This window comes from Pteropus medius, unplaced genomic scaffold (genome assembly GCF_902729225.1).
Source record: "Pteropus medius unplaced genomic scaffold, Ma_sr-lr_union100, whole genome shotgun sequence".
NCBI classification, from domain to species: Eukaryota; Metazoa; Chordata; class Mammalia; order Chiroptera; family Pteropodidae; genus Pteropus; species Pteropus medius.
In genome coordinates this window covers 9,908,051-9,934,035 of record NW_024340696.1, presented here as the reverse complement: position 1 = coordinate 9,934,035, position 25,985 = coordinate 9,908,051, and the positions used below count along the sequence as shown (strand labels likewise).

The window sequence follows — 25,985 nt, the reverse complement described above, 5'->3', positions numbered from 1 at the left end:
AGAGAGAGAGAGAGAGAGATTTTGGAAGAGTTTAACTACCTCACCCGCACCTCCAAAATAAAGTCCAAGTCCTATACCTCTCAAATGATGATTCCCCTCAAATTCTCTTGAAATACACTCTTTAATCACTGACATTCAATATTCAGTTATTAGGGGACTATTAATTCAATCCCTATTTCTCACTTTACTCCTCCCCTCCCTTTATGAACTAATTTCCCAAAGTATGAGGCTGTACAACAGATGACCGGAGGTAATGCATGATAAACCCTTGAGAGCTACATCTAGCTCTCACAGGTTCTGGTGGTACAGGTTTTGATATAGATAGAGACCCAACTGCATCTATCCTAGAGCCTCTCAAGAAGATTTGCTATGTGCTAATTCTGGAGATGTGAATGGATGAAATTCCACTATAAAAATAAGGTGGGCTGCTTCTAATAAGTTGGAATTAATTAAACTAGACCTTCTTAACATTAGATTGAGAAAAACTAGAGTCACACCCCTTTCCCATACAGATCACAGGGAATGTGGCTACATCAGTCATCTCCCAGATTCATGCTCCAGACAATCCAGAGTTACATTAATAGATGATAACCCTACAGTATACTTGTCTAGTAATATACAAGTCTTATAGCTTTTTTCTCAAAATTTATTTCATTTTAAATTTGACATACCATTAATATTTTTATTTTATGGATTAAAAAAAGGACTTCACAAAAAGCTGGACTCAATCCTTTTGACTCTAACTCCGTTTTTTTTTTCTCTCTCACTACACTAGGGTAACATCAAAAGGACTAACAGAAAGAAGAGGGCACCCATTCCATCACAAATAGTCACGATTTATATTCCTGTCTCACTACTTTAAAAGGAATCTATTATTACACCAGGCATTGAATTTTTAGACTTATAAATAATGAAAGAAATCAGTCTCTTTAATTGATATAATTCTTTGTACAAGACATCACCATAATAAGCCTTCCAATAATCACTATGCAAATATATAAAAAAAATAAATACCTGATAGTTTGTGAAGGCTTACTTCTTGGTTTTTTAGAACACACTCTGACATATTCCTTTTTGTTTGCGTTTTCGATGAACTTCACGTATATCCTTTTGTATTTACTCTTTGCATCTCCAAAATATCCAAGGTACTAAGGAAAAAAACACTTTGAATTACTTAATTACACATTCTGTACACACAATATTATTACTTTCTTAGCTTCACTGGCTATCATACAGCCATCCTTCAAGTTTTTAAATACGCATATTTGACTAGGCTAATTTCACCCCCAATAAAAATAATCCTAGGCTCAATCTTAACTGCAAGCCCATACATATAAACAATCTAGGTTGGCTAATCATCAGATGCTTGCTTACTTAATGCTATTAAACAACTACATAGGTACAAAAGAATAACTTCTGTAAGTCTTCTGGTAAATCAGGGTATTTCACTGACAGAATAATCAACATAAGAGCCTCTGAGTCCATTTGAACTCTTCATAAACTAGCACTTATTCCTTTCTCTTTTAGCAAAAAAAAAAAGGTTAAGCAATAGTATAAAGTGTTTTAATTTTAGGTAGCTGGTATTTATATATTTTTATTTTAAAATCAGATGATTAGAGTGTCATATACAGGCACACCTAGTTTTACTGCACTTCACTTTACTGCACTTCAGAGATGTTGTGCTTTTTACAAATTGAAGGCAAGACCCTCCACCGGCAAAAAGATTATGACTCACTTCATTGTGGTCTGGAACTGAACCTGCAGTATCTCCGAGGTATGCCTGTACTGTCATTCATATTTTATGCTATTTTATATTAGAAGTGCTCAATATAAAATATATTTAATTTAAATCATTCTATATTTTCCCCAGGACCACTGTCAAAAAACAGGAAGGCTAATATAAACAAGCATTTTACTTACACTATTTGTAGCAGCAAATTCTCTTTGCCCATCTCTAATTTCAGGAATAAACTTCTGTAGTAAAGCTTTTTGTACTTTCCAAATAGCTGGGGGTTCTTTTCCTGTTTTTAAAGCCTCCTATAATAAACAGAATTAATTACACTTATAAAAGCTGGCAATATATTCTAGATTTAAAGAATCTTAGAATCTTAAAAACATATCTACTCAATCTTTTACCTAGCTGAACTTTTGCAATAGTTCTTATAAGTTGGCCATTCAGTTTCTGCTTAAATTCTTCCAGAAATAGGGAGAGCACACACACCAACATGCAAAGTAGTCTGTTACCCTTTTGTATAGCTATTGGAAAATGTTCCTCCGATAATACTGTCATATATTATTTATGAAATTTTATAACAGTATGTACATATTCAAAAAGACCAGAAACAAATTTGCTAAAATAGTAATAGCAGTTGATTGTGAATGGAAGTATTAAAATTTGAATGTTATACTTATTGTACTTTTTAATGCCATTCCTTTCCAGTTAAAAAATCAAAAGCAAACGAAACCCGTGAATAGGCTTTTCTTAAACGTAGTTTTCTTGTATGAAATTATTAATATTTTTATTCATGGTTCAACAATTTGGAATTATGAAAATAAGCCTAATTCTAGTTTTATATTATATTTCTGTTATTTTCTTTAAACTTTTAAATTAGATAAATAGGCCATTTTCTTCAAACTCCCAATAATATAATGAGTTGGGAGTCTTCAAAAGAAATCAACATTTTGAAACTGCTCTACTCATTAGTACCTAAATGGAACATACTGACTAGTCAGAAATACATAATACTTGGATATAAAATTATTTTAAGCTATTTTTCTTTTATAAACTATCTGATATCTATTAATGATTTCATTATTTAACAATTATAACAGAATAATTGTGAAAATAGAACTTTTTGTAATTCAGGCTACATGCATGCTACTAAAGCCATCACGAAGGCTATCATAATGCACCCCCACTAAACTATGACCTTTAACACCTGTGAACATTCACATCACCTTAAAAGTCTCTATGTCTTCTATCTTTACCACAAATTCATCACGCTCTCTGTATTGGCCTTCTCCTCCACTTTCTGTGTTCTCCTCATCTGTAAAACCTTCTATGGCAACAGTATCCTGTCCTTTTGCAAATTGGTCTGAAGAAAGACCATCAAGTTCGATGGGCTTTGGGGGTTCTGTAGAGCTTATATTTTCCATTACTGCAGATGAAGAAGAGTAGAGAGGTTCTTGCTTAACTGCACCCACAGTGGTGGAGGAAGTAGTAGCAGTACCAGTAGTATTGGCAGTAGGGCTAGTAGTTGCCACCTGTAGGGCTTCTGAAACTAGATCAAGCAAATGCAAATCAATAATACAAATAATTAAACATTTACTTGTTTTGAGTAAAATCTGAACAGTTTAAAAAGAAAGTTATTTTTACCATCAAATCATCTGAAACATTGAAAACTACACTAATAAATTAAAGAATGGTTGTTAATTTCCAAAAAAATCAAAGTAGTGTACAGACTTGAGAACCTTCATCAACCTACAATGCCCCTCAGACCACTTAAGTAACATAAAGACACAAAAGTGATGTAAGATAAGGGTCAGCTGACCAAAACTGTAAAGAATTCCTAAAGAAAAGGCAATTGGATGTGGGAAAGGAAAACAACACCCCAAAATATTTTGAAATATTTATATACTAACAAATAACTTAGATGAAGTGGACAAATTTTCTAGAGAGACACAAACTACCAAAAAGACTCAAGAAGTGGTAGAACATCTCAAATGACCAATAACAAGTAAAGAGAATAAAGGAAATTTAGAAACATTCCACAAAGATAAGCACAGGGTTCTACCAATAGTATAAGAATTAATACCAATCCATCATAACTCTAATAAATAAGGAGGAAACACTTCCCAACTCATTTTATGTGGTCAGTATTATTCCAGTATCTAAACCAGACAAAAATATCATGAAAAAAACTATAGACTAATATCTTTTATGAATATAAACATGAAAATCTTCAACAAAATATGAAAAAATCTACCAACATATAAAAAGAATTATACGTCATGACTCAAGTGGGTTTTATTCTAGGAATGCATACATAGTTTAACATCTGAAAATCATCAGATGATTGATTTTATTATAAGATAAAAATATAGGATTATCTCAATGGGCATAGAAAAAGCAATTGGCAGAATTCAACATCATGAATTTAAACACTTTCATGATAAAAACACTCAACCACCTAAAAATAGAAGGAACTTCTTCAACTTGATAAAGGGCACCTATCTATAAAAAACCCAGTCAACATCATACTTAATGGTTAAAACCTAGATGCTTCCCCCTAAGGATGTCTGAAGAAACAAAACTACAGGCATACCTTGTTTTATTGTTATTCACTTTATTGAGCTTCCCAGATATTGTTTTTATAAACTGAGTCAAGCAAGTCTGTCGGCACTATTTTCCCAACTGCATTTGCTCTCTTCATGTTTCTGTAACACATTTTAGTAATTCCCCAATATTTCAACTTTTTAATTATTGTCATATTTTTATGGGGATCAGTGATCAGTTATCTTTGATGTTACTATGGTGATTGTTTTGGGGAACCATGAACTGTGCTCATATGAAACAGCAAACAATAAATATTGTATATGTTCTGACCGCTCCACTGACTAGCCATTCCCCCATCTCTCTTTCTCGCTCATTGGACCTTCCTATTCCCTGAGAAACAACAATACTGAAATAATAACCCTACAATGGCTTCTAATAAGAGTATGGCCCTAACTATCTTCAATTCTATAAAGATTGAGAGAAGTGAGGAAGTTGCAGAAGGAAAGTCTGCAGCAAGCAAAGATTTGTTCATGTTTAAAGAAAGAAGCTGTCTCCATCACATAAAAGTACACAGTGAAGCACCAGGTGCTGATGTAGAAGCTGCAGCAAATTATCCAGAAGATCAAGCTAAGATCATTAATGAAGGTGGCCATACTAAACAACAGATTTTCAAGAGGTGAAACAGGAAGAAGATGCCATCTAGGACTTTCACAACTAGAGAAGACAATGTCTGGCTTCAAATCTTCAAAGGACAGGCTCACTCTCTTGTTAGGAGCTAATGCAGCTGGTGACTTTAAGTTGAAGTCAGTACTCATTTACCATTCTGAAAATCCTAGGGCCCTTAAGAATTATGCTAAATCTACTCTGCCTGGAACAATAAAGGCTAGATGACAGCACATCTGTTTATGACATGGTTTACTGAATATTTTAAGCCCACTGTTGAGATCTAGAGCTCAGAAAAAAAGATTCCTTTCAAAATATTATTGCCCATGGACAATGCATTTGGTCACTCAGGAGCTCTGATGAAGAAGTGCAAGATTAATGTTGTTTTCATGCCTGCTACCCTAACATCCATTCTGCAGCCATGGATCAAGGAGTAATTTTTGACTTTGTCTTAATATTTAAGAAATACACTTCATAAGGCTTTAGCTGCCATAGATAGTGATTCCTCTAATGGCTCTGGGCAAAGTAAATTGGATACCTTCTGGGAAAAAATTCACCATTCTAGATGCCATTAAGAACATTCATGATTTGTGGAAAGAGGTCAAAATATCAACATTAACAGGAGTTTGGAAGAAGCTAATCCAACCCTCATTCATGGATGACTTTGAAGGATGAGTCTTCAGTGGAGGAAGTAACTGCAGATGTGGTAGAAATAGCAAGAGGGCTAGAATTAGAAGTAGAGCCTGAAGATGTGACTGAATTGCTGCAATCTCATGATAAAACTTTAACAATGAGGCGCTGCTTCTTACAGGTGAGCAAAGAAAGTGGTTTCTCGAGATGGAATATATACTCATGGTGAAGATATTGTGAAGATTACTGAAATAACAACAAAAGGATTTAGAATATTACATAAACATAGCTGATAAGGCATCAGCAGGGTTTGAGAGGATTGACTCCAATTTTGAAAGAAATTCTACTGTGTATAAAATGCTATCAGCATTGCATGCTATAAAAAATTGTCAAAGGAAGAGTCAATCGATGTGACTAAGCAATAAGTACCTTTTAATTAACGTATGTCCATTTTTTAAGACATAATGCTACTATACATTTTAAATAGACACATGCAGTGAAAAACCAAAAATTCATGTAACTCGCTTTATTGTGAAATTCCATTACTGTGGTGGTCTCTGAAACTGCAGTATCTCTGAAGGATGACTGTATCTCCTTTTGAAGATGATATTGTATATAGAAAATCCACCAAAAAACCATTAGAACTAATCAATAAGTTCAGCAAGTTTCCAGGGTATAAGATCAACATATAAAAATCAATCATATTTCTATATATTTGCAATGAACCATCCAAAAATGAATTTAGGAGCACAAGTCCATTTATAATAGCATCGAAAAGAAAAAAAATACTTAGGAATAAACATAAGAAGTGCAAAGTTTACACTCTGAAAACTATAAACATTATTGAAAGAATAAAGGTCTAAATAAGTGGAAAAATATCCTATGTTTATGGATCACAATACTCAACATTGTAAAGCTGGCAATACTCCCTAAATTGATCTACAGAATCAGCATAATCCCTATAAAAATCCTAGCTGCATTTTTTTTTTACAGAAATTGACAAACCGATCCTAAAATTCACATGGAAATGCAAGATACTCAGAATAGTCAAAATAATTAAAGAACAAAGTTGGAAGATTCACATTTCTGAAATTTCAAAACTTACTACAAAGCTACAGTTATTAAGACAGTGTGGCAGCGGCATAAGGACAGATATATAGATCAACAGAGTAGAATAGAATGAAAGTCAAGAAATAAAACTCTTATATTTATGGTCAAATAATTTCAACAAAAGTGTCAAAAACCATTGAATGGGGAAAGAATAAAGTGTTTTTAACAACTGGTGCTGGGACAACTGGATATCTGCATACCAAAGAATAAAGTTGGATCTCTACTTTGTAATACAAAAAGTAACTGAAAATGGATCATAGATCTAAATGTGAAATTTAAAATTATAGAACTCTCAGAGGAAACATAGGTGTAAATCTTCATGACCTTACATGTGACAAAAGAAAAAAAATCAACTGGACTTCATCAGAATTTAAAACTTGTGCTGCAATTGACAACATCAAGCAAGTGGAAAGCTAACCCACAGAATGGGAAACAATGTTTAAAAATCATATATTTACCGGAGATTTTGATTCAGAATATATAAAGAACTCTTAAACTTCAATAATACTAAAAACAACCCAAATAAAAAAGTTAGCAAGGCATATGAACAGACATTTGTCCAAAGAAGATGTAAAAATTGTCAACACAACATTATATAAATGCAATCTCGCACTTACTAGGATGGCTAGAATTAAAAAATACAGATTATAATGTGTTAGCAAGCATGTGGAAAATTGGAACACTTGTACATTGCTGAAGGGAATGTAAAGTGATACAGCCACATTGGAAAACAGTTTGGTCATTCTTCAAACCATTAAGCATGGAGTTATCACATGACCAAGAGAATTCCACTTCTGACTTCTACTTTCTAGAGAAATAAATAAAACACCTTCACACAAATACTATTACATGAATGTTCATAGCAGAATTATTCATAATAGCCAAAAAGTGGGAAGAGCCCCAAATGTCCACCAACTGATGAATGGATACACAAAATGAGACATACCCACCTTGATAGGAAATAAAAAGGAATGAAGTCCTGATACATGCATAAACCTTGAAAACATTATGCCAAACGAAAGAAGCCAGTTACAAAAGGTCAGATATTATATGATTTCTTTCACATAAATGTCCCAAAGAGGGCAGATCTACAGAGAAAGTAGATTAGTGGTTGCCTGTGACTGGGTGTAGGTGTGGATATTAATTGATAATGAATTTCTTGTTGGCTGATGAAAATGTTCTAAAGTGAATTGTACATTTTAAATGGGTGGATGCTATGGTATATGAATTATAATTTATTAAAGCTGTTTAAGTACTTTGAAGGCTAGAGATGATAAAAGGAACTCTGGGTTGAGAAACAAATAATAAAAAGAGCATGTAGCATTCCAGTGGTAATTTTGAATAATGATAATGAACTAAAATAATAAAATATATAATAATAATAAGTAAAAACAGGAAGGCCAGTGATTCCTTGCTTATACTGAGTTATAGGCAGCACGGTATTTGATCATAGGCTAAAATGCAAAAGCTGATCACTGGAGAAAGTGAACTCTACCTGCCTAGAGTGGTGGAGGGGTTGAGAGGGAAAGCAGAGACTGAGGTACAGCCAGACTTAACACAGAAAAGAATGGAAAAACAGACTGGCAAGGGAAATAAGTGAATTAAAGTGGTTGGCATCTAGGGAGGGTAGGGGCTGGAGGCAGGGGCTGTCCAGTAGCTGTTACCAGCTACTATACCCCATATTAAAACTATCTTTATACATTTATATGAGTCTTCTCAATCAAGGAGAGGCCTGCTTAAGAAATAACAGATGAATAAGCTAATCATCAAGTCATGCTGTACATCTTGAATTTATAGTTTGTATGTCGATTCTATCTAAATAACACTAAGAAAAATAATCTAATGTTAGGAGCCCATACTACATAATTTTACCCTAGTGCAATATATTTTTATGCTATTTTAACTATACTATCATACTTTTCTGCCTCAAATAGGTATATAAATAGAAATTGACTTTTTATGTCTTGTGACCAGAAGAAGGCTCTAAATATTAAACATTTCTAACATTGTAATATTTGTAGATCCAAATTGGTAACCTTTCTATAATTATAGATCCAAATTGGTACTTTTTTCAAATTTAATGTAAAAAGAATTAGATGTAGCATTTAAAAATTATTTATTGATTAATTGGTGAATATTACCTATTGAGATTAGTTTTACAAACCATTTTATTCCTTCATTTTTTTTTTATATTAAGGACTGAGAAGTCTTTTTTGTAAAAATGAAAGAAGGAATAAAAGGGACTTTATTATAGCAATGTCATTGAATTTTGAAAATGTTTTCCAAGTTATATAGGAAAACAAATTAAATAGCTATCGAGGCAAAAAAAAAAAGATACTGCCACCAGCAGACCCTCAGAAAAGACTGTAAAGGACAATGCCAAAAGCAGTGTAATCCCAAAGAGAAGATATGAGGTACAAGAAAGAAGAGCAATATGGTAAATATATAAGTAAATCTAAACACTATTTAAAATACTACTAATGACATCTCATTAAGTATTAGAAACAAGATAGTACATGGTAATATTAAATGGAGTATTAATGTTCAGAAGTCTTTATATTATCCAGGAAGAGATTAAGATATTAACAGATTTTGAGAGGCTGAAAATACATACTGTAATTCCTATTGTAACTAAAAAAAGAACAGAAATATTACCTCAACATAATCAGAAGTGGGAGAGTAAGTAAAGATTGGAATAAAACAAAATTGACCATGTATCGATGATGATTGAAACTGAGTGATGCATCCAGCTCAGACAGTGGTTAGTTCTAGGGGTTATTAGTTGCGTTTAATTTAATACTCAATTTATTTTTGTACTGTCTTGCTTTCTAATGAGTAGCATTTAACACCATAAATCTTCTTCTCTGCCCCATTGTTTTTGAAATATAATGATCCACTCTCTTTTCTAAGTGGTTTGTTATTTCAGTTTTCGTTTCTTTTTTAAGCCATGAGTTATTTAGAAGTTTTTAAGTAAAAACTTATTACTTTTTATTTCTATTATTCTTTTATGAAATTACTGTATTGTAGTCAGAGAATATGGCTTAAACAATGTGTGCATTTTCAAATTTATGGACATTTTTGTGTTTTCCTTGTGTTATATTTCTACTTGTGAGTTTTATTTCACATGAAAAAATGTTCTGAAAGGAGAGAGATGGAGAAATATACTAAAAATGCTACAATAACAATGAAAGTTGTATGGCAATGTTAAAAACAAATGAGGAATGAAATGGGAAAAAGAGGTTTTATTATGATAAAAGGAAATTTAACTGTAGTAAAATTTTATGCACCGAATTACATGGGTTCAAAACATATCAAGTAAACGGTACTAAATAAATAAAACATAGTTGCAAACTTTAAACTGATCAAGCAATCTAAAAACAAGGATAGGGAAGATTTAAAACATTTTTTTTTATTAAAAATTTCAAACACACACAAAAGTAAAGAATACAAATCTTCATGTACCATAACCCAGCAGTCACAACCATGAACATTTTGGTATACTTCTTTCATCTATCTGTCACCCATTTTATATTTGCTGGGATAGTTTAAGGCAAATTCTAGACCTGTCATTTATGTTGAACATATACATATACATATTTCTTATATGACCTAATGTCATTTATTACATTAAACAAAAAATAAAGAGATATAAAGGATTTGAACAATATTACAAAATAAAATCCATTATCACTTGGTACTCATAAAATATTTATAAAAACTGACCATTTACCAAGCTACTAATAAAACTTCCATGCATTTAAAAATGCAGACACTAAGCCATATTTCCTTGATCACAATACGATAGGGCCATAAGTTAGTAATAAAGGAATTCCAAAGATGACAACAAAAATCAAAACCTACTAGGAAAAAGACCAAAAACCTCCATTCTTAATAACTCCTGGGTTAAAATGGAAATTAAAACTGAAATGACAAACCATTAGAAAGGACAGTGAGAACACTACAAGTTGAAACCAGAGTGACAGAAGAACACTAACACTTTAATGCCATTTATTAGAAAGCAAGCAAATACAAAAAGTATTAAACTTAAGCCAGAGAAAGAATATTAAATTGAACCCAGGAAATATAGAGAAAAAGAATAAAAGCAGAATTTTTTTTAAAAAGTGAGTAAAAAATGATGTCAAGAGAAAAAAAAAAAGTAAGTACATTGGTTCCTTGAAAAGAACCGTTAAATAGGCAAACCTTTCAGAGACTGATAAGGAAAAAGAATCAAATAATCACTTGGAGCAAGAATGAGAACAATAATTACAGAACTAAAGGAGACTGAAAACTTATGAGGGAATACTGTGTACAACTTTATAACAACAAATGTTAAAATATAAGTGCAAGAGATGATTTTACTATAAAATATACTTTTTAATTAATGATTTTTTATTTCTCAATTGTAGTTGGCATACTATAATAGTTTCAGGTGTACAACACAGTGATTAGACATCTAGATTTGTATAACTCACAAAGTGATCACCCTAATAAATCTAGTACTCCTCTGACACCATACAATATTATTGGGTATATTCCTTATGCTGTACTTTCTATCTTAATGACTATTTATAACTACCAATCTATACTTCTTAATCCCGTCCCCCCTGTTCACTGACCTCCCCAGCGTCCCTCTCATCTGGTAACCCTCAAAATGTTCTCTGTATCTATGAGTTTGTTTCTATTTTTTGTTTGTTTATTTTGTTCTTTAGATTCCACATAAACGTTCAATCATATGGCATCACTCAGACTTACTGCACTTAGTACACTACCCTCTAGGTCCATCATGCAATATCTTTTTCCATCCTATTATGTTACTTCTGTGTGTGTCTTTTAATCTAAAGTGAGTCTCTTATAGGCAGCATATTTAAGGGTCTTGTTTTCTTATCCATTCAGCCACCCTATCTTTTGATTGGCACATTTAATTCTTTATTTGAAATACTCATTGACAGATATGTAGTTATTGTCATTGTTTATTTAGACTTTTGATACATATTTTTTTCTTCTTCTTAAAGAAGTTCCTCCAACATTTCCTGTAATACTGGCTTGGTGGTGAGGAACTCCTTTAGCTTTTTCTTGTCTGGGAAGCTCTTTATTTGTCTTTTGATTCTAAATGATAACTTCTGCTGTGTAAAGTAATCTTGGTTGTAGGTCCTGGGTTTTTACCACTTTGAATATTTTGTGCCAATCCCTTCTGTTGAGAAATCAGCTGACAGTCTTATGGGCGGTCCCTTGTATGTAACTAACTAATTGCTTTTCTCACTGCTTTTAAGAGTCACTCTTTGAATTTAACCTTTAGCGTTTTAATTATGACTTGGTGTGGGCCTCTTTGGGTTCATCTTGTTGGGGATTCTCTGAACTTCCTGGGGTTATACGTCTACTTCCCTTACTAGGTTAGGTTAGTTTTCTGTCATTATTTCTTCAAATAGGTCTTCAATTCTTTGTTGCTCTCTCTCTTCTTCTGGTATTCAGCATGTGAATGTTACACTCAGCTTTGCCCTGGAGGCTTCTTAAACTATCTTCATTTTTATTTTTGATTCTTTTCTCTTGTTGCTGTTCTGATTGGGTGTTCTCCACTACCCCATTCTCTATGTCGCTGATTCGATCCTGCGTTTCATCCACTCTGTTGATTCCTTCCAATGTACTCTTCATCTTAGATATTATATTCTTCATTTCTGACTGGCTCCCTATTATGTTTTCCATCTCCATTTCTATTTTTTTTTTTTTTATCTCTTTGTTAAAGTTCCTCATTGAGTTCATCTACTCTTCCCGTAAGTTCCTTGAGCATCCTTATAATCAGTGTTTTGAACTCTGTACCTGGTGTATTGCTTGTCTCCATTTTAGTGAAATCTTTTTCTGGAATTTTGTTCTATTCTTTCATGTAGGATATGCTTCTTTGTCTTCCCATTGTGGTTGCCTCCCTGTGTCTGTTTCTATGTATTAGGTAGGGCTCTTAAGTCTCCTGGTCTTAGTAGAGTGGCTTTATGTAGTAGGTGTGTTGTGGGGCCCCTTGGCACAGATCTGGAAGGGATCCAGCTGCAGGCCAAGTTCAATTGCTGCCTGGGCACCTCTGGGGCCACCTGGTAAGAGTCACCAAGCAATCCACATGTGGCTGCCACCTGTGCAGGGCTTATAAGTGCCTTGAGAGGCCAAGTCAGAAACCAAGGCCAGATGCCACAGATGTGGGGCTTGAGGCTGCTCAGCAAGAGATACAAGGGATGCTAAGGCCAGATGCTGCTTCTTTGGGTTTTGTGACCCTTTGAGAGATTCTATGAAAGTTTGCAGCAGGAGCCAAGACAGCCCGTTTGTATGGAATAAATCACTGGAAGTTGACTTAGGTGAGCCCACAAATTGGGAGAGGTGGAGTCTCGAGGAATCCCTCCGCTGGAGCAACCTGTGTTATCTAAGTTGATGGTGCCTGCATCTGCAGGCTAGGAGGGAGAAGGGCTTAACAAAGGAACAGTGGCTTCTGCCTGCACTTCTTTCTGGGAGCCAGGCACCCCTCTAGCCCTTGTCCTGAAGTCTAATAGTTCAGCACCTCCCTGTATGTCCCTGGTGACCCTTGAGCAGCTGCTCTAGCGCTGGAGCTCAGAGCAAGTGAGTATGTCAGTAAGACCGGGCGTGGGCCCTTTAAGAGGAAGGTCTCACAGTCCTCCATCTTACTCAGCCACAACTTCTACTGGTTTTCACAGCCACAGTTTGCGGGGACTTCTCTTTGCAGCAATGGAACCTGGGCTGGGGAGCCCAGTGTGCGGCTGGAACCTCTCACTCCTCAAGTTAGGGAGGTGACTCTGCAGCCAAGACAGCCATCCCGATTCTCAGTTGCCACACACGGTTGTGGGACCTAACCGTTTTGCATCTCTGGCCCCTTACTATTCTGAGGTCACCTGTTATTTGAGGTGACCTAGTTGTAGAGCTTCTGTTCAGCCAGACCTCTGGCGACTCCACATACTGGCTACTCTGTAGTTTTGTTATAATTTTGGTGTGATCACTAGAGGCATGTACTGCCTCTACATTCTACGCTATCTTGAATCCAATCTGAAAACATACCTTTCTTAAATTGACCTGGACAGATGAAACTACCTCAGGAAAAAATGGAAAAATCCCAGAGATAGTCTTAGAAAATTTTCCAAAATCCCTATAATATATGGTAAACTTTTTCAAAGCTTAGACAAATGGCAAAACTTTCCCAATTCAATTTATAAGATCAGCATATTCTTGACTACAAAAGTGAACAAGAGTAAGACAAAAACAAACAAACTCCACCACTATAAGCTAATCTCATTTATGAATCTAGGTGTAAAAATCCCAAATAAAATACTAACGAATCTTGCAATGGGTTAAAATTCATCATTACCAAAGAATTCATAGTGAATTTTTTAAAAAACAGTTCCGCATTAAGAAATCAAGTAATAAATTAACGTGGGAAGAAGCTCATTTATCAGAAGCTCAAAAAAGAACCCAACAAAAATATATTTTTTTAATTACCAGTTAAATTTTGTTGAGTATTGAATTTTAAGAACCTCAAAACAGGTTCAGCATTAGGAAATCAAACAACCGATTAATGTGGGGGGAAAAGCAGATTTATCGGAATATGTTCAAAAGAGCATCTGACAAAATTCAGTACCCACTGTTAACTTTTATAAAAATCCAGAATGCTTGCCATCAGTGCTACTGCTAAACAACAAAAAAGAGAAAGATAAAACTACCATTATTTAAAAATATATATGTAATCACATCTACCTAAAAATACAGGAGAATCAAGTAGAAAACTGTTAAAATAAAAATTCAACAAAAATGCCAAATATAAGATGGAGGTAGGAAAATCAATCACTGCCAATAAACCATTAGTAACCAATCAGAAAACAGTGTGGAAAAAAATATTATAAAAACTGCTAAACTATAATATATGTCTATGTGGAAAAAATGATATAATGGTAAAGATATAAAAATAAGGTATAAGTAGAAAAACATTATATTCCACAAGTGGATGAGAAGATAATAAAGATATAATCCCTTAAAATTAATTATGGATTCAATGTAATCACAACCAAAACCCCAAAACATTGAAGGGGTTCTACTGGCCCATTACAGGACAATTTGAGCATCAGAAATAATAAGTAGAATTGATAAGACAGTGAATTTTTAAAAATTTATGAAAGCCTTCTGGTGCCAAGATGAACTAAGCCCACTAGAGCTTGGAAACCCTGACATCTGGGTGGTGTGGGGAAAATTCCCAAAGAGGAGAGAGCTAGAGAATGGTATCCTCTCATTTTGTGAATGAACCTACAGAAATCCCAGTTTCATGACTAAGCTGCACATAAGAGAATAGACCCAAACTAGCATAGCAAAGGCTTTGCAATGTAAAGTATAACAAAGTCTACCATTTACACAAGTTCCAGACTAACCACTGAAAACAGATCCATAGCAGCAGGATGAACTAGCATTGGAACCACCACTCGAAAGGTGACAACAGATTCCTGGTCTGACTGCCTGCTAAAACAAAACAAATCAACATTCTCCAGAGGATTTTAATAGAATTCAGGTACTGAAAATGTCCAGGATACAATCCAAAATTGCTCAATATACAAAGAACCAGAAAAAGGTGACCAATTCTCAAAGGTAAAAGGTAACCACTCTAAGATGACTCAGATGCTGGAATTATCAGACAAAAACTTGAAAGCAACTCTTAACCATGCTCTATGAGGTAAGGTAAACATACTTTTGAAATTAATAAAAATATGTAAGTTCTCAGTAGAGAAATAGAAACTAGAAGAACCAAATACAAATTTTAAAATTGAAAAAATATCTGAAATAAAAAATTCACTGGATGGGCTCAATAGCAGAATTGAGAAGGCCAAAAAGTCAATAAACTTGAAGATAGAGGAATAGAAATTATACAATCTGAAGACTGGCGGAGGGCGCGGGGGAAGACTGAAGAAAATGAACAGAACTTCAGGAACCTGAGGACTGATATCAAAAGGTTTTACATCTGTGTCTTTGAAGTTCCACCCAAACTTCTGAAATTTGGTAAAAGACATACATTTCAGATTCAAGAAGCTCAGTGAACTCCAAACAGTATAAACCTTACCCAGACAAATAATTACATTGCTGAATATCAAAGAAAAACTCTTGAAAAAGGAAAAGTTCTTTGGGCTGAAGAAAAATGATACCAGAAGAAAACTTGGAACATCAGAAATAAAAGAAATGTAACACAAATTATAAATATCTGGGTAAATATAACAGACTATTTTTCTCCTCATAAGTTATTTAAAATATATATTACTGTTGAAAGCCAAAATTACTACTCTATCAAGGTTTTCAATATATGTAGATATAATATATAGGACAAATATAAGTAAGGGTCGGGGTAAAGGGACCTGTATGGTTGTTAGGCTTCTACATTTTACCTGAAATAATAAAAATATCAACTCTAAGTGGACTGTAATCACTAGGTCAACCACTAAAAACAATACGAAAAGACACAGCCCAAAAAGCAGAGAGAAATTTAAAATACTAAAAGTTCAAATAACTTTTTTAAAGGTAGGAAAAAAGAAACAAGAATGAAAATAGAGGGGATAAACATAAAACAATAAAATGGAAGATCTAACCATATCAAAAATTACATTAAATGTAAATGGTCTAATCATACCAATTGAGAGATTGTGAAATTAGTTGTTTTGTTTTTTTTTTTAAAGATTAAACTATATACTGTCTACAAAATACCCATATTAAATACAATGTCACAGATAGTTTAAAAGTATAAGGATAGGGAAAGATAGACCACACAAATACTTAGTAAAGGAAACCTGGAGTGGCCATATTGATATCGGACAATTCATTCCTATCAATTGACAACTTAGGTGAGATGGAGCAACTCCTTCAAAGGTACGAAATACCAAAACACAATCGAGAATAAACAGACAAGTTGAATACGTCCACATGAAAGAAATTGAATTCATAGTTAAAAACTTTCTGACAAAGAAAATTCCAGGTCCAGATGGATTTACTAGCAAAATTCAACCACACATTTGTGGAAGAAATACTACCTAATTCTTACAGGAAATGCAAAAGAAGGGAACTCTCTCCAACTCATTTATGAGGTCAGCAATAACCAGATCCAAAACCAGACAAAGAAAACTACAGACTAAAATCCATTGTGAACACAGATGCAAAAAAAGAAAATCTAATCCATCAATGCATAAAAAATAATATATCAAAGTCAGTGGGTTTATCCTAGAAGTACAAGGCCATGAATATATTTTGGAATCCATCAATGTAATTCACCATATTGACAGACTAAGAAAACTACATGATCATTTCAACAGATGAAGACAAAGCATTTGACAAAATTCAATCTCCATTCATTATAATAACTGTCAGCAAACTAAGAAATATGAGGAACTTCTTTAATGTGATAAAAGGCATCTATAAAAAAAACCTATAGTTAACCATCATACTTAGTGGTGAAAGATTTCTTTCCCCCCAGATCAAGAATATCATCAGGATGTCCACACTCATCACTCTTATTAAATACTGTAGAGGAAATCCTAGCCTGTGTATTTAGACAAGAATGAAAAAGGCATAAAATTGGGGGTGGGGGAACTATCCTCATTTGCAAATGACATCTTTTTCTACATAGAAAATCCTATGGAATCTGAAAGGAAAAAAATCCTAGAATAAGTGGTGTGCAGATTTGCAGGATTTAAGATCAACATATAAAAATCAACTGTATTTTATAATCTACCAATGCTGTATTTTATAATCTACCAATGAATAATTGGAATTTGAAAACTTTTAAAAGTGTCATTTACAATAAATAGCACCAAAAAAATATTCAGGAATAAACCTAACAAAGCATGTGCAGGATCTATATGCCAAAAACTACAAAACAGACTAGGGAAAAAAAAATCAATGTTCATGAATTGCTAAGACTCAATATATTGTTAACAGGTCATCTTTCCTCAAACTGCTATAGATTCAAGAAAATCAAAATCTCAGTAGGAATTTTTATAGATACCAACAGCTGATCTGAAAACTTATATGGAAAAGGAAAAGAACTAAATCAGGCAAAACAATTTTGAAAAAGACAAATTTGTTGGACTCAGACTACCTTATTTCAAGACTTACTTAAAGCTACAGCAATTAAGACAGTGTGGGATTGGTGAAAGCATAAACATACAGATCAATGTAACAGTACTGAGTCCAGGAATAGATGCATACAAATATGGTCAATTGATTTTTGACAGAGGTGCAAGGGCAATCAATGGAGAAAGGACTGCCTTTTCAACAAATGGTACCGGAAAAGCTAGACTTCTATACACAAAAATATTAACTTCGACCCATATCTCATATCTTATACAAAAATAAAATCAAAAGAGATCACAGACCTAAATGTAAAATGCACAACTTTCAAACTTCTAGAAGAAAACAGGAGAATATTTTTGTGACCATGGGTTAGGCAAATTTTCTTAGGACACAAAAAGCATGTCATAAAAGGAAACATGGATAAATTAAACCTCGTTACAATGTTTGCCCTCCAGAGATACTTAAGGGTTGTGAGAATTTAGAAGATATGAGCACTAATTCTGCCTGTAGTAATTTCCACAAAGTGACTTTGAAGATGGTCTTCAAAGTATAACTAAGTGTCACAAAACAAAGTTTAACTCATATCAACACTCTATTTATACAAAAGAGCTAAGCAGGAATACAGGCTCTAGAATCAGACAATCCTGAGTGCAGATTCCAGCTCTGCCACTTACTAGCAGTATGGACCTGGGCAATTCATTTCTTCTCAATCATCTGTATATTATTGGAGATAACAATGTGCATCTCCCAACATTGCTATTAGTTCCTAGCACAGAGGTAGTAGCTATTTTACTGTTTTATTTTTCCTTAGCATATTCATTAAAACAGTAACATTTATACTTGTCAATTGTTTACATAAGGCAGTGCTTCTTTAAACAGTTCCTCTAAATGTCCCCTAACTGCAAAATGGAGCCAGCAGAAAATTTAGAAATTTTATCTTATACTAATATGCATGCTGCACACAATGTAACCATACTTAATAGTAAAACATTAACCTTCAGGTAAAATTGGCATACCAAGAAAATACAACAGAGCCTTCAATACAATGCCTCTTATCCATAAGTCTCAGGTTAGAGAAGTCTGGATAGCGTACCATGTCAGTTATGTTGCATATGGTAAAAAGCCAAGAAGAAACAGACAATTCGACTTAAAACCCAGAACTTTCCTATAGGCAAGAAACATTTACAAAAGTCCCTGAGATACCTACCAATGCATTTTGTCCTGAAAATTTATTTGCAGACCTGCTTCAAGCAAAGAAAGCATAAAAACTAGTCTTATAGCCAGAAAATAAGTGGAAAGCCATAATTATGAATCTAAATGTTAAAACTTTACCTGTTTTCTTTTTTTTATCACAAGTAGCATCCAATGTAGTTAAGGTAGTAGAGGTGCTTTTATAAATATGACTGCGTACTCCAGGTTCTTCATCATCAGAAGAAAATGAAGATAAATGTTCTAAGTTTTTAAGTTCGTTATCAAGTTTTTCTGATAGACTGTTACCACCAGTTTCAGACACCGAAGCCGTAGGTGTTGCAGATGCAGTCTTTGGAAGTGGTGGGGGACAAAATGTACGAACAATCTGGGTCCCCGGTCGTCTAGTCCTGTTAGGCATTCGTACAGCAAGAGTAGAAAACTGCTGCTTGGGCCCAGACTTCAGAAAATCTAAGAAAGAGGCAATGAATCCTGTCTTGACTTCTGGCTGTTTTTCTTCTACTTCTTTGATCTTCTGTCTCATTTTTTCTTGATGCTGATAACCATCATGGCAGCCTTCTGAGGAAGGAGGGGTATATGGCAAATATATATCTGTTCCCCTTGGATTCTGGCGTTTGCCTTGGGCAGGTCTTTTCGGCTGTTTCTGATTACTGCTGTCTTCCTCTTTAGTTTGCCCTTTCCCTTTAGTTTTTTTCTTCTGAAGGTTAAAATGCATTAAATCTTGGTTTTCTTCTTCAATCTTGACACTGATTGCCTCCCCTGGTTGGGCAATGGCCAGCAGTGCAAGTGCACTCCTAGTTGGGTTCACTGACACAGCACTGTCATCACCCGCTAAGGTGAATTCACTCTCTGATGTAGCACTCTCTCCACTTATACTTCTACTACTAGAAACAAATTCTTGGTTTCTGTTATTATTTAATGTACTCTCAACAGGAACTTCGCTATCATCTTCAGATTCATGACTGGTAGAAGACTGTTTCTTGAATGAGCTAGAACTTTGCTCCTGGACTTCATGACTTGGTCCAACCACTGATGAAGTTAGTTTAGATGCTTTATTTTGACCAGGTGTTTCAATGTGCTGTTGATCATGAGTCATTTTTGACTGAAGAGTAGGTACTGGTGAAAGGTTTACAGTAACCTGACTTCCATTTAAGGAAATATCATTTATATTCTGTGGCTTTCCTACTGTAGCTGTTATGGAATTAAAATCCGAAGTCACATGCCCAACATCCAATGACTGCTGAAAATGAGATTTAGAATCACCATCTTCAACAGCCGGAATGGTTTCATTTGAAGTTGACTTGGGAAAATCAGAAGGTGTAACCCCACAAGCTGCTGCTGTAGCTGCTAAGATATCATCTACATTTGATAAAATATTTCTTTCATCACTGAGCAGCATTGCCTCTGGGAAACATATTGATCCAAGTGAAACAAAATGATTCTTTGAATCATGTTGATTTGTTTCATTAAAATGCGCCTTTGTTGTTAGATGTTGTTGTAAAGGTTTTGAAGATTCGGAGAGGTCCATTTTCAAAATTTCAGTATTTTGAGTATGGAGTTGCTGCTGAGAATGATCACCATTGCTCTGAATAATATGACCATCCATTTGAAGAAAAGGATGTACTATATGTTGAGGACTTGGTACACGCTGTACTTGTAAAGATGCCTTTACTTGTCCTAAGCCTGCCTGCAATATTGACTGCTGAAGAATCTGTAAATCACAGGCAGAATCTAAAAGGATCTGTGTATTTGGAAGAGATGCCTGATGGCCATGCCCTAAAGCATGATTTGGAATTTGAATCTGAGACGAGGCATTAATTATTTGATCACGCTGCTCCTGAACCTTGGCTTCATGTACCTTATGTATAAGAGAATGCTGCTGGTTTAGGTCTTTAGTATTCAAACTTATTTGTGGACTTTGCATTAAATTAGTTGCCTTCTTAATATCAAGGGTTGCTGCATTACTGACTTGGCCAATTTGTTGGTTCAGCTGTGTCACTGAACCAACCATACTTTCTTCTTTTTTTGATCCTTGTAGAGCAATCCCAACAACTTGATCTTCAATACGGGAATTACTTCTGATTACACTCTGAGAATATCTGTCATCTGCCTTTGACACCTTATAGGCTGATTCTTGAACATTAATTTCCCCATCAGATAGCCTTTGGGTTGATGACTCAAGAGATACTTGTGGCTGTAATACCTGTAACTCTTGCATTGGAAAATCATCTTCTTGCTTCGAAGATGTATACACATTTGAGTCAAGTTTTCTTTCAGCATAAGACTTTGGATCAGGGGAAGGCATATTATTCTGTAATGTCTGACAATGAGTGGAGGACGCAAAAGATGATTGGACGGCAGGCAAAAACTTTTGGGACTGGGGAGATGATGACCCTTGAGCCTGAGCATTTTGGGAAGAATGCATAGAAATATAATTCTGGGTTGGGCTAGAATCTGGCAAACTCTGAGCCCGAGAGGTGGAAGAATAAGAAAGAGAAGGGGCTGTTAATGTTAGGGACTGCCCTGAAGCATAGCTTTCTGAAGGACTAACAACTGACAAAACTTGTGATTGAGATGAATAACTAACCTGCGTCTGGCTAACTGGTGATAAACCCTGAGAATGACCAGATGAATAACTTTGAGACTGGCTAACTGAAGACAGATCTCTTGTTTGAGCAGGGTAATTCTCGTTTGTAACTGAAGATAATACCTCTTGCTGATCAGAAGAATAATTAAGTGTCTGATTTTCAGAAGTTATAGTCTGAGATGACTCAGAAAAAGACAAAGTTTTATATAAGGATGGCAACTTCTCAACTTTGCTGGGCCTATAAACCTGTGAATGAACAATGGATGGCACATTATGTGGCTGTACTAAACCGTAATTTTGGGACTGACTAACTGATAAAAGGCTTGGTAGCTGCGCTGTAGAATAAATTTGTGCTTGGCCCGATATTACAGAACTCTGGTTATGTGAAGGTTTGGAATAGCTTAGTGTTTGCACAGGAGGAATTATACTTTGAGGTTTGGGGGTCTTAGTTGATGTTAGTGGTTGTTTTGTAGAACAGCTCTGTACTTTTGTAGTGGAAGGAGGATACCCTGATGATGGAATTGCAGACGAATAAGACTGAGCAAGTTCTACTAAGACCTGAGAGGTCTTTTGCTGCAATCCTCCATTGCTCACCTGAGTAGACTCTCCAACTGGGCTACAGGATAAAGATGACTGTCTGCTTGTTTCCTGAAAATTAACTACATTTGCATTTGATAGATAACTATGTAAGGAATGCTGTGGACCAGTCAGTTGTGCCTGAATAGACTGGGTACCTGAAGGCCGCTGATGGTGTTTAATAACACTACATTCTCTAAGAAGAGCTCTTTCAATGGAAGCAGTAGAACTAGGAAAGAGAGTTGAACTGTAGGCTTGAGGAGTTTGCTGGGCTCCCCCAAGTGTTGAAGGCAACAAACTAAACTGAGGTTGTAAAAGATGTGGTGCAGACTCTTGAGCAGAGCGATATGTTGAAGACTGAGGTGGTACACTGTTACTCAATGCAGAGGAACCCAGGCGCTCAAATGCCAAAGCAGTTGGAACAGTTCCCTGGGAAGTCTTGATTTGTAGCAAAGGGTCATGAGGATTTAAAATTCCATTTGATGTAGTGTTAAAAGTTGAATCCTGAAGCACCAAAGGTGAGGTGGTAGCAAAATTTCTATTGCTGAAGGAGGTGGGATGCTGATAAGCAGAGAGGGCAGAGGGTGGAAGTGTTCCAGTGGTTGGCAAAGGTCCAGTAACAAACAGCTCAGTTGCTGCTGAGGAATGCATACCTGTGAAAAGAAAACAGATTTTTATGCAAATATAGCACAAATATATATGTTTTTATAGTAGAAACTTAAATAACTTATATAACCTTCAACCCATCAAAAACTCTACAAGACTGAAAAGTCTGACAAATTCTGCATCTTTATTGTGAAACTTACACTTCAAAATAGCTAGCTTTCTTAAAGCAAAAACAAAGTTACATTGGTACCAAAAATCTATACCTATAATTGTTATGTAAATATGAGTTTATATATAGTTAGATAAGGCCATTGAAAATTAAGAAACCAATAAAAAATGTGCATTATCTCTAGTGATTAATTTAGCTGGAAGCCCCAACGTAAAATGCCAATGGGAAAATTAAAATGTTCATAACATTAAAATTGAAACTAAATTGTCTACTTTAACATAATAAATAAATCTCAAAAGTAACGGTGAGGCTAACGCTGCAAAGTTTCTTTTATCAAAATGTATGCATTTATAAAATCTCTTGCATTTCAAGTTTTGACTTCCTATGAACAGTTAATAACAACAGATGCATGCTTATCATAAAAGTACTGTCAAGAAGAAATTAACATTTCAGGACAGCATTCTAGCTATATAAAGTAAAAACATGTATACCTTTGTGATCTATAAATTCCACTTCTAGAAATTTATCATATGGAAATAAGTGGACATAAAGTTATTATGCAAGACATTTATTATAGTTATTGTGTATAAGTAGAAATGTCCATCAACAAGGGATTGATCAAATAATGATGGCATACCCTAATAACACTGTTGCTATAAACACTGATCAGGTGAATATCCATGTTTTGATATACAGACATCAAAGAAGAGTAAATACCAAACTGTTAACTCTTCTCTAAATAGTGGAACTGTGGGTTTGTGCCCCAGTGGAGCCATGGTCCATGTTCTACGACCATGCCACCATGAACAAGCCCGATGTCTGATCTCGGAAGCTAAGCAGGGTCAGGCCTGGTTAGTACTTGGATGGGAGACCACCTAGGAAGACCAGGTGCTGTAGGCATAAAAAAAAAAAAAAATTAAAAGTGGGACTGTAGTTAGGAACTATCGCTTTCCATTTGTACACCTTTTTATTATTTAGTGGGCTTCCATTAAAAATTTTTTTTTTCATTTTGAAAAACTGAGGAAAAAAAAATTCTCTGGTCCTTTCAAAAACATTCTTCTCTCACTTTCCATTTACAAAAATGTAAAGTGATAGATGTGTAAATGCCAAGAGAACTACTAGTACAAGGAAAGAAAATATCTAGTTATACTTGAAAGAATAAATAACACTTAGAATTAATGTTTAAAATAATATAATCATAGGAATTAGAATAGAAAGTCTAACAATGTATAATGTAAAATTATTCCAGGAAACAAAAAATGAAGCTATTATGTTTTTTTTAATATTGTTTTGTTTCACACTAAAACATTAATTATCTCCTTGGAAGAAAAAAAAAAAATTTGCAATTTGGAATACTGAGAAGCTCTATTGATGGAATTTACACCAGAATGAAAAAATATCATTTCTTGTAGCTATTATTATCTTCTCAAATATACTATGACAGTTCTTATTCTTTAAAACAAAACCTTAAAAACCTGTCATCCTGTAAAAAATAACTATATATAGAAATAATTTGGGGGAGAAAGTTGAAAAATGAAATAAAAATTAAAAAGTGCATATAAACAGGCACAATATAATATCAACTTCTAATGACTTCTATTAAATACTGATTTAATCTGTTCAATTAAGGATAACTTTACATAACTCTAACAATGAAATCGGTTCTAAGATTGTTTTTCAGCCTGAAGTCACTAAGTGAAATTTAATCTTTTGTCAAAAACAAACAACACAAAAAAGATAAATATGTAAAAGTGATGGATGTGTAAATTAACTAGATAGGGGCAGGGGATTCTTTCACAATGTAAACATAAATTACTATAATTTATACTTTAAATATCTTATAATTTTATATTCAATAGAACTCAAATGGAGGAAAAAATAAAAGAAATTTAATCTTTGCTCCTCTCAAGTAGACAAGTAGCTACAGTTGATCCCTGAACAATGCTGGTTTGAACTGTGCGGGTTTACTTATATAAGGATTTTTCTTCAAATGCCACAAATGTATTTTCTCTTCCATATGACTTTCTTAATAACATCGTTTCTCTAGCCTGCTTTAAGAATACAGTACAAGTCTACGGCCATGCCAACCTGAACAAGCCTGATCCCATCTGATCTCGGAAGCTAAGCAGGGTCAGGCCTGGTTAGTACTTGGATGGGAGACCACCTAGGAAGATCAGGTGCTGTAGGCATAAAATATAAAAAATAAGGGATTGTAAGCTGACAGGTCCTTGCAATCTGTGAGGTCAACCAAGGGCTGCCTCGCCTAAAAAAAAAAAAAAGGAATACAGTACATATTACATAGAACATATAAAATGTGTGAATTGTCTGTTTATTGGTAAGGTTTCCAGTCAATAGTAAGCTATCACTAGTTATGCTTTTGGGGAGTCAAAAGTTATATGTGAATTTTCAAATGCACAGGAGGTCAACATGCCACTAACACCTCCCATTTTTCAAGGGTCAGCTATATACTTAAATCTCAGATATAAACTTTACATCTAAGGTTTATCTTTAATAATCATCATCTTCAACTTGTTTGTTTTTATTAGAGTGTTACAACTAAATTTCTGCTGGTAACAATTTCTTGATTTTTGTCTGCCTTAAAATTGTGAAAAATTCCAGGTTTCAAGGTCCACTGGAAAATCAATAATTAACTTCACTTTCAGCCACGCTACCATAATGACAAAGCCATACATAGTGTATTTTTATAAGATTTAACAATTTTGAAAAAAAAAAAAATCACCTGTCTGCCAGGATGGAGCCCTGAATTGTGGTAAAAGAGTAGTTCCTGAAGAAGCAGCCTGAGCAGTTCGAGATTCAACAGTAGAGAGAAAATTCATCACTGAAGATTCTTTAGTGTTAGTGCTGGCACTGTTCACACTAGTATCAAATATTCCAGAAAGACCTACATTTGAAGATAAAATATATCCCAAAGTAAAAATATTATTAATATAAATAAAATGATAGTCCTGATCCTATTTTTAAAATCAATCTCTGAAAAAAAAATAAAAAAATTAAATTAAATAAAAAAGAATCTCTGAAATTTGAGGCCAAAAGTTCTACAACTCTAAACTGTT

General features: G+C 34.4%; 1 protein-coding gene and 2 pseudogenes across 4 annotated transcripts in view; 2 read left to right on the top strand and 1 right to left on the bottom strand.

The window, feature by feature from the left end:
* QSER1 (glutamine and serine rich 1) overlaps nucleotides 1-25,985 on the bottom strand; it is a 61,880-nt gene that overhangs the window by 14,070 nt on the left and 21,825 nt on the right. For 2 of the 4 annotated variants that reach the window (XM_039866445.1, XM_039866470.1), the window contains exons 3-7: nucleotides 25,652-25,813; nucleotides 19,097-22,789; nucleotides 2,959-3,281; nucleotides 1,921-2,037; nucleotides 1,015-1,148 (exon numbers count right to left, since the gene is read on the bottom strand). In XM_039866445.1, coding sequence (XP_039722379.1) covers nucleotides 1,015-1,148; nucleotides 1,921-2,037; nucleotides 2,959-3,281; nucleotides 19,097-22,789; nucleotides 25,652-25,813 — 4,429 coding nt within the window. The remainder of the gene's footprint in view (nucleotides 1-1,014; nucleotides 1,149-1,920; nucleotides 2,038-2,958; nucleotides 3,282-19,096; nucleotides 22,790-25,651; nucleotides 25,814-25,985) is intronic. The other 2 variants (XM_039866455.1, XM_039866461.1) reach the window with 2 other exon arrangements.
* Nucleotides 23,696-23,811, top strand: LOC120610439 (uncharacterized; annotated as a pseudogene).
* Nucleotides 24,982-25,100, top strand: LOC120610634 (uncharacterized; annotated as a pseudogene).